This window comes from Acanthopagrus latus, chromosome 5 (assembly GCF_904848185.1).
Source record: "Acanthopagrus latus isolate v.2019 chromosome 5, fAcaLat1.1, whole genome shotgun sequence".
In the NCBI taxonomy this organism is placed as follows: domain Eukaryota; kingdom Metazoa; phylum Chordata; class Actinopteri; order Spariformes; family Sparidae; genus Acanthopagrus; species Acanthopagrus latus.
This window is the reverse complement of record NC_051043.1, coordinates 18,533,188-18,545,809: the sequence shown is the minus strand read 5'-3', so window position 1 is coordinate 18,545,809 and position 12,622 is coordinate 18,533,188. Positions and strand designations below refer to the sequence as shown.

At 40.8% G+C, this 12,622-nt stretch overlaps 1 protein-coding gene and 1 long non-coding RNA gene across 6 annotated transcripts in view; one reads left to right on the top strand and one right to left on the bottom strand.

The window, feature by feature from the left end:
• The window catches only part of LOC119020127, a 2,486-nt gene extending 597 nt beyond the window's left edge, over positions 1 to 1,889 (bottom strand). Inside the window, exons 1-2 of the long non-coding RNA XR_005075236.1 lie at positions 902 to 1,889; positions 1 to 371 (exon numbers count right to left, since the gene is read on the bottom strand). The exon at positions 1 to 371 is cut by the window's left edge and continues 597 nt beyond it. This is a non-coding gene — a long non-coding RNA (uncharacterized LOC119020127). The remainder of the gene's footprint in view (positions 372 to 901) is intronic.
• The window catches only part of col27a1b (collagen, type XXVII, alpha 1b), a 69,607-nt gene that overhangs the window by 34,342 nt on the left and 22,643 nt on the right, over positions 1 to 12,622 (top strand). For 4 of the 5 annotated variants that reach the window (XM_037099248.1, XM_037099249.1, XM_037099250.1 and 1 more), the window contains exons 11-25: positions 332 to 385; positions 3,955 to 3,999; positions 6,014 to 6,067; positions 6,877 to 6,921; positions 7,578 to 7,631; positions 7,834 to 7,878; positions 8,095 to 8,148; positions 8,558 to 8,611; positions 9,987 to 10,040; positions 10,171 to 10,224; positions 10,312 to 10,365; positions 10,454 to 10,498; positions 11,841 to 11,894; positions 12,129 to 12,173; positions 12,350 to 12,403. In XM_037099248.1, coding sequence (XP_036955143.1) covers positions 332 to 385; positions 3,955 to 3,999; positions 6,014 to 6,067; positions 6,877 to 6,921; positions 7,578 to 7,631; positions 7,834 to 7,878; positions 8,095 to 8,148; positions 8,558 to 8,611; positions 9,987 to 10,040; positions 10,171 to 10,224; positions 10,312 to 10,365; positions 10,454 to 10,498; positions 11,841 to 11,894; positions 12,129 to 12,173; positions 12,350 to 12,403 — 765 coding nt within the window. The remainder of the gene's footprint in view (positions 1 to 331; positions 386 to 3,954; positions 4,000 to 6,013; positions 6,068 to 6,876; positions 6,922 to 7,577; positions 7,632 to 7,833; positions 7,879 to 8,094; positions 8,149 to 8,557; positions 8,612 to 9,986; positions 10,041 to 10,170; positions 10,225 to 10,311; positions 10,366 to 10,453; positions 10,499 to 11,840; positions 11,895 to 12,128; positions 12,174 to 12,349; positions 12,404 to 12,622) is intronic. The other variant, XM_037099251.1, reaches the window with a different exon arrangement.

Below are 12,622 nucleotides of genomic sequence, written 5' to 3'. Positions count from 1 at the left end.
CAGAGAGAACTTCAGAGATCCCTGATGTGAGGGTATGTGCCCTTGGACTACATCGTGGAAGCCAGCACCATGCAGTCCATGGGCATATACACTTGCCTCAAGGCTTGGCTCATCCAGACCCACTCCACTGTAGCGAACAGCCTGCGGTGCTGTAACAGATCAGAGCATCACCGCTCAAGAGATCTTTAGACACGTGTTTGTATTGCTGGCACCTAACTGTTCTTGACAAAGTCCGTCCTCTCCGTCCAGTCTCATTGTCCACCTTCTTTTTCTTTTCCATCTGTCTTTGCCTTATCTGCTTTTCCACTCCGTCCTTTATTCATCCCTCCAGGGTCACATTGGCCTCCCTGGGCTTTTTGGCTTTCCCGGTCCTGATGGCGAGAGAGTGAGTATTATGGGCTGTGAGAGTAAAATGCCCACTGGGTTGCATTATATGAAATAGAAATAGATTTCATTTTTGAAACACTGCAGGCACACCTCACCAAATCACTGTTATAAGCCCAAAGTAACACAAGCTCCCTTTATACTGCATTGGATCAAGCCATAGGGAAAAAACAACCTACATCTGAAAACCTCAATTGTCTAGGATATGATTAAAATGTTGGAGGTCGATTTAAATTTACTTGAAACCTTGGCCACAATTAAATTCCCACAAAGCTCTAGGGCAGTGCCATGGAATAAATTAGGAATTTTGAAATCTTTTTTTTTTTTTTATCAGCCCCAAATGATGACAAATCAAGTTTGCACCAAAATGAAACTAATGACTTAATTCTGTCAGCCTCTGGTCTGCTTTAAGGTTTAAGCTGACATGCTAAGGTATCATGTTGAATATTAGAAAATGTGATTGAAAAGTTATTTTCAGCGATAAGATGCTTGTGTCTCTCCTTGTACTGATCCTCACCTTTTACTTATTCTGCCAAGCATGTGAGGAGGTCTGGTCTGTCTGCCTGGGACTATGATGAAACCTTGTCTCAATTTATTGATATGCTGGATGTAGACCGGATTGTGGTCTGTTTTCTGCTACCAGTTATTATATATTGAGGGCCTTTCTCAAACTACTCCTTACACCAGGCCTATTCTGTTTTTTAGAAGGGCCAGATTATACATAAGTAGAGCGGAAAATGCGCCATTTTAATCTTAGATGTAGGCTGTCAATTTGATTCGCATAAATCCCTCTGCTTCAACAAGCTGGTATGAAACCTTTTTTTAAATTAGATAAGAGCATTTTTGTGCGTAGCAACCGAGCTGAGTAATGAATGGGCTAATTACCCTAGTAACAAAATGATCAAAGAGCCGGAATGAGGATGTTAGAAGGCTGCGGTTGGCTCACTAGCAAGTTGCAAGTTGACTAGGTCTATTCTACACCCTCTCACCACCCACTTGCACTCTGGTTGGGAATCCTTGCCAGTGGTCTGCCACATATAGTGCCACCTCAAACCAAATATCCTAGAATGAAAGTGGGATAAAGGGGTTTACACGTATGCCATCTTACTGACACTGTGCAATGTAGTGTTCTGTTTGTTTTGGAAGACATTTTGTGTGACTACAAACATTAACTTCTCAAACTAAGATCGGCATTTGATATGATTCAGCAGACTTTTACACCTTTTAATGATACAGTGCTGTGAAAAAGCATTTGGCCCCTACAGATTTCTTTGGTATTTCCTTTTTTGTCACACTTAGATGTTTCAAATCATCAAACTAATCTTAATATCAGAGATATTATTACAAAGATAATCTGAGAAAATACCCAAAAAATTTAAATGATGATTTCATTTATTTAAGGAAAAAAAGCTAATACAAACCAACCTAGCCCTATGTGAAAAAGTAATTGCCCCATCTTCCTAAATCATGAATTAACTGTTATCCTGATCCAAAGTAATTCAAGAACAGATGATAAACAAAGTAATTGACATCCATCAGTCTAGAAAGGGTTACAAAGCCATTTCTAAGGCTTTGGGACTCCAGCTAACCCCAGTGAGAGCCATTATCCACAAATGGAGAGAACATGGAACAGTGGTGAACCTTCCCAGGACTGGCCAGTTTACCAAAATTACTCCAAGAGTGCATCAACAACTCATCCAGAAAGTCATAAAAGTATCCAGGACATCATCTAAAGCACTGCAGGACTCACTTGCCTATGTTAAGGTCAGAATTCATGATTCCACAATACGAAAGAGACTGGGCAAAACTGGCATCCATGGGAGAGTAACTAGGCAAAAACCACTACCGACCACAAAGGTCTAACATTTGTCAAAAAAAATCTTGATGATCCTGAAGACTTTTGGGAAAATATTCTGTGGACAGACGAGACAGAAGAGTGGAACTTTTTGGAAGGTGTGTGTCCCGCTACATCTGCTGTAAAACTAACACAGCTATTCAGAAATAGTACATCATACCACCAGTCAAACATGGTGATAGTCGTGTGATGGTACGGATCTGCTTTGCTGCTTCAGGACCTGGATGACTTGCTGTAATTGATGGAACCATGATTTCTGCTCACTATCATAAAATCCTGAAGAAGAATCTTTGGGCCATCAGTTTGTGACCTTAAGGATCAGCACACTTGGGTTATTTATGGCTAAAGAAAACAAAATGAAGAGTGGCCTGGTCAAAGTCTGCACTTAAATCCAATTGAGATGCTGTGGCATGACCTTATATGTGCTCAGAAACCCTCCAATGTGGCTTAATTGCTTGAATTAAAACAAATCTGCAAAGAATAGTGGGCCAAATTTCCTCCACAGTGATGCGAAAGACTCATTGCCAGTTATCGTAAACACTTGATTGCAGTTGTTTCTGCCAAAGGGGGGCACAACCAGTTATTAGGTTTAGGGGCAATTACTTTTTCACATAGGGGCAGGTTGTTTTGGATAGCTTATTTCCCTTAATAGATTAAATCATCATTTAAATAATGCTCAAAACAGCACCAAACTTCAAGAATATTAGAAACAGGGTCCCAGCACATATTTCAAGGGATCAAACATTTGATATCATTGCCGGCTTTGTCGGAAAAGATAAACAAAACTCACCACCCGAGAAGCCTCCTTGTTGTGGGGAAGCCCTGCGAGTCGATTACCGAGTATAGTCCTGCAGTAGTGATATCCACTGAGCGGCGGAACTCAGGCAGAGCTGGAATGTATTGTTGTTGTGCGGTCGTTTCTGAGGATGGAAACTACGTAAGCTAGCGGTCCGCAAACTTTATCTCTTGAGGGGGGGTCATACTCGGTGTCAAGGTGTGTTAGGCTATGGATTAAACTTACACCGGAATATCCCTTTAAGGTCGAATATACACTTCTCTTTTTCAAGAAAATAGTATATGTGTACAAATTTTGACTGTTGCAAAAACCAAGCAGGTTCTCAACATCAGAGAGAAATGCCACTTCTGAAGAATTCATATATGGAACCACGGTTCTGAAAAAAAACTACAGTTCTTGTTTCCACCAGAGGGAGTGAAGGTTGTCGTGAAGCTTACCTGAGCCTTAATGAAGGGTGGTTCATTGTCCTCAAAGCACAGCTTAAAAAGCACAGCTAAGGCTGGCAAAGTGCAGTTTAGTTTGATAAGTAAAGCCACAACAAAGAACTTGAACCTGGACTGACAGTCTGAGTCTGAACTGTCTTGTATGACTGTCCAACAAAAGAAAAGCCTTTTTGATTTACTTGACAAGGAAAATCTCCCCTAGAGGTTGATGTAGAGCTGTTTCGCTTAAAAGTTCATTAAAAGTTCATTTTCTTCCGGACATGATCTGATCTTATTGAAAGCCATACAGGACAGCTACTAAAGGAACCCTTGGGACTGTTTTGTCAAAGGCTGTTGTGTAAGAGCAGTTTGTGGGGTAAAAAACTTTGAGGACTTTGTTTGACATTGTTCTTACACTATGCATTTAATCTCTTCTCGAGCTCCTTATCCAGTTTTCTCTTTCTGTCTCTCAAATCTGTTTTCTTTCCTGTTTCCAGGGAATTCCTGGCGTTCATGGGAAGAAGGGCAAGATGGGTAGGCCGGTAAAGTTTTCTCTCAACATACTTCTCAGAGCACATTTGTAATGCAGCCATATGAAAGTGAGGGTGTTTTGTCTTGATCTATGGACTTTTACTGTAGTGCAGAACTACTTTAAAGTGTATTAAATGACCATTACTCTGACAGAGAGGCTCTGGTTCAGTGTGAAGCCCCTCCTAGCCTTTGTCGTAAATCTGCAAAGAAAAGTTTTGGCAGCTTCCACACTGGCACAGTAAAGCTATGAATTCATACGAGGGGAGAATTATGCACCCTTAACAGCGTAAGTGCATGTGTCAGCAACCTGCATTGAATTTCTTAGTCAGTTACTACTTTGAAATAAGAAATTATTACTACCTCTTATATAAATCTTGTGTGATTAATTTCCTTTGGCTAAAGTTGATTAGGAAACATGTGCGTTATAGTGTGTGCTTATTACTGTGCTTGTTTTGCATTAGACTGATATAATAATGTAATGTGTCAGCTGTGGGTTTGGCTCTCCGGGGCCTTTACCCACAGATCCGGGAATTCTATCGTCATTGGCGCCTGGAAGTAAATTTTCCCATCCTCTCAGGCTTACATGGAAAATACTGAAGCTGCACATAACCACTTGTGTAAATCTGATATTTTCCCAGGCTAAGTCTGGTTGTACAAGCTTTTTTAAAAAAATATTATTATTCCACAATGGGCATAGACAGAAAAAAAGTATGGTCATCATAGCCAAGTCATGAGCAAGCCATTACTCTTCTTCTGTGGTAAAAAAGTGAGGTCAGTCACTTTTACGCACAAAGCTTTTTCTGTCCTGAGTCAGCAGTAATCTAGTTTAACAAAATCTAGAAAGATGCACAAGAGACAGAGTTGGCATATTTGATCCAACAGTGATGCCTGTGACTCACATGTCCCAAAGCCTAACTTGCCACATAAAAAGCAAATTCTGAGATTATGTGGATTTTATTTAATTCAGTCCCTTCCTCCTGTTTTCCTTGCAGATGGAGAGTAGTGAATGTTATATTTTTCACATAACAGACTGGCAGACTGAAAAGGGTCTCGCCAACCTCCCTGAACGTGTTGTCAGTATGAGACAAAGGCTTGCATGTGTTTCTGATCAAACCAAGCCATTTATTGTCATTTCTGGAAAAAGGCAAATTTTTCCACATTTCCTGTGAGCTTCATGTTGCACCAATCACTGCTTATTACTTCATTACTTTCATCCACATTTGCTGAATGTACTAAATCAGCAGTCTGCCAAACAAACAATCCTATATCTGGCACCGCTTCAGGTCTTCATACTTCCATTCAATCTTTTCCTCTCTGGCTGTTGACAGAGAGCGACAGATCTCTCCTCTGTTCTGCTGTTTATCATTTGTCTAACCACAGCACTCGCCTCTCGCCTTCTGTGGGCGAGTGCTGAGCCGTGATGAGCGGCGGGTTGCATGTTGACCTTGGCACATTTACAAGCGCACGTTGAGCGTGTGGCCTCGCGGCTGCATCACGTCTCTTGTTCTGCCTCTATAATAGAATTACGAGCACCAAGCAAAAAGAAGGGACACAGTCAGCAGTTCCTAGGCCAAGCAGCTTTATTCAGCTATTTAGGCAAGTCCTGGGGGTTTGGTCGGCGGCCTGCTGAGCGCTCCCTGCCAGCGCGTGCACACACACAGACACCCGGTCGCTCGGAAACACTCAGCCGTGGAATTTCCTGCCGGTCTCCCAGGAATGAAGTGCTGGGAGCACATTTGATGGGATTTGCTTGGCTCTAACCGTCCAACTTCTGTTTTGGGAATCACTTTGGGGGTCTAAGGACAGAGGGTGTCGCATGCTGTACAGATTGTAAAAGCCTTAGAGGAAAATGTGTAATTCTTGATATTGAGCTGTATTAATAAAATTCACTTGAATTTATTGATCCCCTGTCTGTGGTGTGATTAATTCACTGGCAAACCATATGACACAAAGTCATTTTGACAGTGTAAACAACCCCCCGCTTCCATTTGCTTCCATAACTATCCTGTTTCTTTGTGTGCTCAGGGGTTTCCTGGTGACTTTGGAGAGAGGGGACCTCCTGGCCCTGATGGGAACCCAGTAAGTGAAATGATGTGGATAAACTGCAGTATGTCTCCACTTGAACATCCACAACATTACACTTAAGATTTTACCAGATTTCAGACTTAATGTAGTACATTTCTTTTAAAAAAGCATAAAAGCAAATGCAAAAAGGAGACACAACAATAATAATAACAAAAAAAAGATGTGAGTGCATCGTTTTCGAGCCTGCAGAACAAACATTGCATTCCTGTGCTTGACTGGCTTGGAGTCAAATCCATGCCAGTGACTCACTCGCCCATCATAAGCCGTACTGATATGAGGGCAGCATCAGCAGTTTCACTCTCCTCTCCTCTTGCTCTAGTGTGACCCACACTGCTCATGATTGACAGGGGCACTGTAAGATTGTGATTGGCTGCCCCGTGAGAGCCTCCTCCAGGCCTCATTTCCTCTGCCTTCAGAGGGAAGAGTGGGGTTGTTCCATTTGGCTGAATTCATCTCCTTTCATTCATAGAGAAATAGAGGAGGTGACAGGAAGGCCACACTGGGCTGTGTGTCATCCATCTCGACATTGGACGCTTAGCTCGGAGAGGATGTGGGCATGGTGTGTGGCTGCGGGGTAGATCATTTAGACAACAAGCCTCTGTGTCAAGTGCCAAGTGCTCATTCACTACACTCAAATGAATGGAGAAACATTACGCAGGCTGTCATCAAGCGGAGGAAAACACTACTAAACAAATATAGAAATGTACTCAAAGCTCTTATATGTGTCCTTTCTATATCTCTTCACCTCTATCTGACTGTGCTTGTGTCACATCTTTTATGCATTTCTTTCTTTGTCCTCTCAGGGTGAACTAGGAGCTCCTGGCCCATTTGGAGTCCCTGGTCTTATTGTGAGTCTGAGTTGTATTCTTCTCAATGACATTTTATATTTTTACATTTTGAGGTTCATAAAGTCATATATATATATATATATATATATATATATATATATATATATATATATATATATATATATATATATATATATATATATATATATATATATATATATATATATATATATATATATATATATAAAAACAGGTCGAATGCAGAAAGCTCTCATTGAGTGTCACCTTAGTAATCTTGTATCCCCTGATGAGTGTATTCTGATTTGAATCAATCTTTTGTCAGTTTTTAAAGGCAAACTATGCAGGCTTTGTCAGTTTCTGTTCATAAATACACAAAGTGCAGAAAGCAATTCTTGAGAAGATAAGTGGCTGTTGGGTCTCATCCCGGGTAAACTACTGACACTCTGAGTTGGCGAGTCACCAACCCAAAGTGTCGGCAGTCTGGGAACGACACCAATCGACAACAATCAACTATCTCTATCCAGACCACCAATACTCAGAAACGTCTGGAGATTGCCATAGAAGTCCTGGGTAATAGTAGTAGTAATAGTAAATAAAACATATGTAGAAATCTGACTTATTTAAGTTTGGGGAATTTCTCTCGACAGCCAGCATTTTAAGTATTCTGCTTGTTTTTTGTGTGTCTTGTCTTCCAGGGAGACATGGGCCCTGTTGGCTTTATAGGCTTGACAGGACCACCAGGACTCAAGGTAAATGATGCAGTTTTCTGGTTCCGTCTGGTTTTGACAGGGATTAATTATAAATAATGTACATTTTGGTAATTCACGTCACATAGTTGTTGTTTGGATTCAGTCAGTCTGCCCCTTGTGTGTATGTTAACTTAGGTGAACAGTGGAATGCCAAGACTGCTCAGTAATCATGTTTTCTATCACATTTTATTTTACGTGCAAGGGAGTGCCTGGAAACCCGGGGGAGCCAGGACTGAAAGGTGATAAGGTGATCTGCATATGTCTTTCTCAGACTACTAACCTTGTGTTTACAAGAATGCTAGATGTGACAGATCACGAAATTGTATCTCTGGCTCCGGAGACAGATAACAGAAAAGCTATAACACGTGACTTGTGTAACCCAGCACTCCCGTGGTGCATAATGATCAAATACTTTTTTACAAACATTCAGATTATTTTTTCATGTTTCTTTGTGTTTTCTCAGGGGGACTTTGGCATATCAGGAGAGCCAGGGGAGTGTGGATACCAAGGTGACAAGGTAGGTATTGTGTTTCTTTATGTGTTCAGGTGGTGCAGCAGGTCATCCATGAATAATAAGATCTGTTGTTCCATGCCTGGCTTCTCTTATCTGCCTGTCAAAGTGTTCCTCGCAAGACACCGAAGTCCAGATTGCTCCTCATGATTAGACCAGTGCCTCGCAGGGTATCTCTGCCTCCATCTGTGTGTTTGTTTACATCAGAAAGCACTGTGTTCTGCTGTCTAAAAGAGTTATAATAGCACAGTCGATTCAACAAATGTCTTTAATTCCTATCACAGAGATGTAGTTGTTATGTTTCTGTATCTAATCAGCGTATTCATGAATGAGATTTTGCTTGTTTGCTTCTTTTACGTTTGACTTATGTGTTTGTCTTGACCTGTTTACACTGAGACGGTCTTTTATGTTACAGGGCAACCGTGGCTCACCTGGGTTGCCAGGTCCTCGTGGAAATCCTGGACCGCAGGTATTTTCCATCCTCCACTCAAACACGCAATACCACTGGGGAAAAACGTTGACAATGGTCTGTTGATTGGCAACATGTCTGTTATTGATGACGCGTGTTTAGTTTCTCTCATTTAAATCCCTCAAAATTATTCACCCATTCATTAACTAAATCTAGACCTAATTAACACCTAACTGAGCGGATGTATATTCTTGTGCTGTCGCAGAGTCGAGATCTCTTTGATTCTAAACAGGTAAATGAACCAAATACCTGTCAGCTGTGCACTGGATTTGAGATTGCTGAGTTTGCTAAGATAGCAGATCTTCCAACATGTGTACTCTTTAAAGAGCAAACACAGGTTTTATACTGTGATATATTTCTCTACTGAATATGACTACAGTTTAGCCAACAGCAAGTGCAGATGGTGTGTTTTGTCACCAGAAATGTTCTACTTCCTGGTGATCTCCCTCCTGCCAGCACGCACCTCATTCAGATTTTTGCTGTAAAAATAGACGTTTTGTTCAGATAACTCCTCATTTCAACTTTATGAATCCACTGCTCGTTTTTGATGTTGCCCTTCTGACGTAGGTGATAGGAGTAAGGCATGACACGTTGTATTGCTTCACTTGCAGACACAGAGTTTAAGTGATTTCTTTTCATGCTTAACTGTTTTGGTCGCTTGTTCTCAGAGTTCAAAGCACTGTGTAGATTTTCCTTTGTGATCGATAAATGATAAATAACGTGCCTTCTATTTAAGGGAGCATGGGCTTTGAGTAGTCACAGCTTTTCTAACATTTTGCTGTGAAGGCTTTTCCTACTTGTTTCCTCAGCTGCTCCAGATAAGAAGTTAGTTCTGAAAACTGAACACAAAGTCATAGGATGAACTCAGGAAAAAATGCTGGCATTTTGATGAAAAATGGGTGGAAATCCTCAAATGTATAAAAAAGCAAACTTCAGGCACTCATGCGTGCAGGAGAAACTTTGCTCTAAGAAATGTGTGTTAATAAAACTGTGGCATAAACAACCTCTCAAAGCACAGGGCACCGCCAGCACATGTGCTGCCTTAGCTTTAAGACTAATCCACCAAAACTGGCACTCGTGTGATCTTATGGTTCCTTAATATTTTAAGTTCTCTCTGATCTGATTTGAGGTTTGAAAACACACTCTCGCACTTGCTTTGACCTGCTACACGATATAGATCTTTCCTCCTGACAGACTCTTTAGATATGAGATTTCCTAGTAACGTTCATATACTGTATGCTTATATTTGAGGGTTATATCACATTATATTGCACAAACCATCTAGTGAGTTTTGGCTATGGTATTGTCAGTTTGGTTATTTTTAAGTTTCTGTTATCTGCGTGAAAATAATTCCATCATGTGTGACATTTCTTAGGGCAAACCTGGTGAAAAGGGCCCTGATGGTTTACCTGGCCCTCCTGGCCTCGAGGTAGGATTATTAGTGTTACATTTTGATTAGATGCATTATGCTATTTTATCATTGTATGTGTCAATATAATACAGTGTGCATAAAGTATATGTGCTGATGAAGATGTGGTTTACTTCCTGTCATGTCACAGGGCTTTCCAGGTGACATTGGCCCACCGGGAGAAAATGGCCCTGAGGGACCCAAGGTTAGTGAAGTTATATAAATGCTTAAGCTATTACTTTTTATTGAGTAGAAATGAAGTGAAAGTTCAACCTCAGTGGGTCATCCACAGGGAAAGCAAGGGATACGAGGTTTGCCAGGTCCAAGAGGAATACCAGGACTTCAGGTGGGTTTGACTTTGAAGTTTGAGTTTGAATGAAATATATAAGAAATGTGTCCCTTCCTGACCTTTTGTCATGATTTTTTTTTGTCAGGGTGATGAGGGACCAGTTGGCCCAGCTGGACCCGCTGGACTCGAGGTGAGTGCTGATTGGATGAGCCCAGCAGCTCAGTTAGAAAATACAATAACACAATTATCTTTTAGCATCTACACACAACACCGCAATGCTTGCTTACGCACAAGTGCACCATGTGTTTCTGCCTAAATTTAACTGTGGAGGAATAACTATGACCCAGTATGGCCAGTAAGTCCTTTGGCTGACAGACTTCTCCATTGTTCTAAAGCTGTTTTGAAAGACTTCCTATTGGACACTGGATTCTCATATTACGAGACTGGTCAGCAAATTGCTATCCTCTTTTCTATCATAAAAACATCACCCACAATCACAAACAAAAGCAACTGAAGTGTCAAACCAAAATGTATAGCTGTGTCAGATGACTGATTTGTTTTTCGATGAATATACAGAAAAAAGGAACATTTTAACCTTAAACCTCGCAGGAATTTATCACATTGGTGTCTCCTCGGGACGTCAAATATGCAATTAAAGTTATTGAATCAAGGGTGTTACAGCCAACTTGTAAGAGGAAGGGAAGCAACATGAAACCAGATGGTTTTCAAAAATAAAGTTGTATATGTGAAAAAAATTTGAAAAAGAAAAGGAAAGGGCTAGAGGATGCTGTTTAAATAAAATAAATAGATATAACCAAAAGAGGACTTGGTCTATAAAATGTCAGAAAATGGTGACAAATGATGATCGGTGTACAAGATAAGCACAAGATGACATCCTTAATATCTTGTTTTGTCAGGTTACTGACTTAGAGGAGGAAAGAAGTTAGAATCAGATAATTTGTTAAAAAATTACTCAGACTGATGAATCAGTTAAAATAATTGGCGATTAATTCAACAGTTGACAACTCATCACTTAATGATCATTGCAGCTGTAAATGAAATGAAAGAATGAACTTCATAGGAGACAAATATTATGCCTTTTAACTGTTCTGCAGGATGAATAAAACAATAATTATCTTGTTCCAAAAAAAAGTGTTTGTTTGGAGTCATCCAAGGCGAAACAATAGAGACGACTTTTCCAATGGAACACTCTATTTTTGCATTGGTTGACTCCAGTCTGCCGTCTCCCAGAAGTGTAATCCACAAGTGATTACTGCAAACAAACACAAATGACCCAATGACTTGTGTGAGTAATAAGAGGCCTTTGATGCTGCAAACGGCTCTTTGTTTTATGGATCATTAAGTTTCTTAAAGGGCTGTTTTTGTTTTGGCATCAGTTTGTTTTGTGCTGTGGCCCTCTCGAGGGACGGCAGACTCACAGACTGCACCTTTTACAGGAGATACTGAGTTTATTGTTTGTTTGGTGTGGAGCTGTGGTACACTTCTCTGTGTCATTTTTGCTTTCTGTTCAGGGCAGGCCTGGGAGGCAGGGATTCCCTGGACTGACAGGTCCAGATGGACTCAAGGTCAGACCTAATAGTCTCTCTCTCTCTCACACACACCCCAAACACTGTCATCCTTAACTGAACATTGTCTCCCCGGCTTTCTTTTATGATAATATATCATCTGAATATGTGTAAATTAGATGTTAATTCTTCGTTACCACAGGGGAACGGGCTTCTGAGCACATTTCAACTGATTTTGACTAAAACGTAGGCATGAATAAGTTTGTGATATGCTAATTGTCTGCTTTGCTGTAGGGCGAGACTGGGATAACTGGCGAGGTCGGAAAGCTTGGCGAGAGGGTAAAGGCTTTTCTCCCTCTTTCTGTTGATTGCTGTCTGATGCTCTCACTGTGTGTCTCTGTGTGTGTCTTTTTCATTGCAATCCCAAAGCTGTGCAGCCCATTATGAGAAACCTAACTTCAGTAGAACCAAAGGAAATAAGGGAGAGTTGAGACAGTGTAATCTCTCTCCTATAGGGACTGCCTGGATTTGCTGGGCCTGCCGGAGAAACGGGAATTGCCGGAGAAAAGGTTAGCATGCTCTCAATTTGTCACACTTTGTTGTTGTGTAGTGTCCGTTTGATTTTGTGATATTGCTGTCTGTTGATGTACCATGTGATCAGAGCTGGAACAATAGGTCAATTACAACAAGTCTGTTAATCGATAAATGACATAAGTCATTAATCACAGCAATGTTACCAAACATTAGCTTGGTTTTGTGTCAAATGAAATATCTTGTGTTTGACCAAA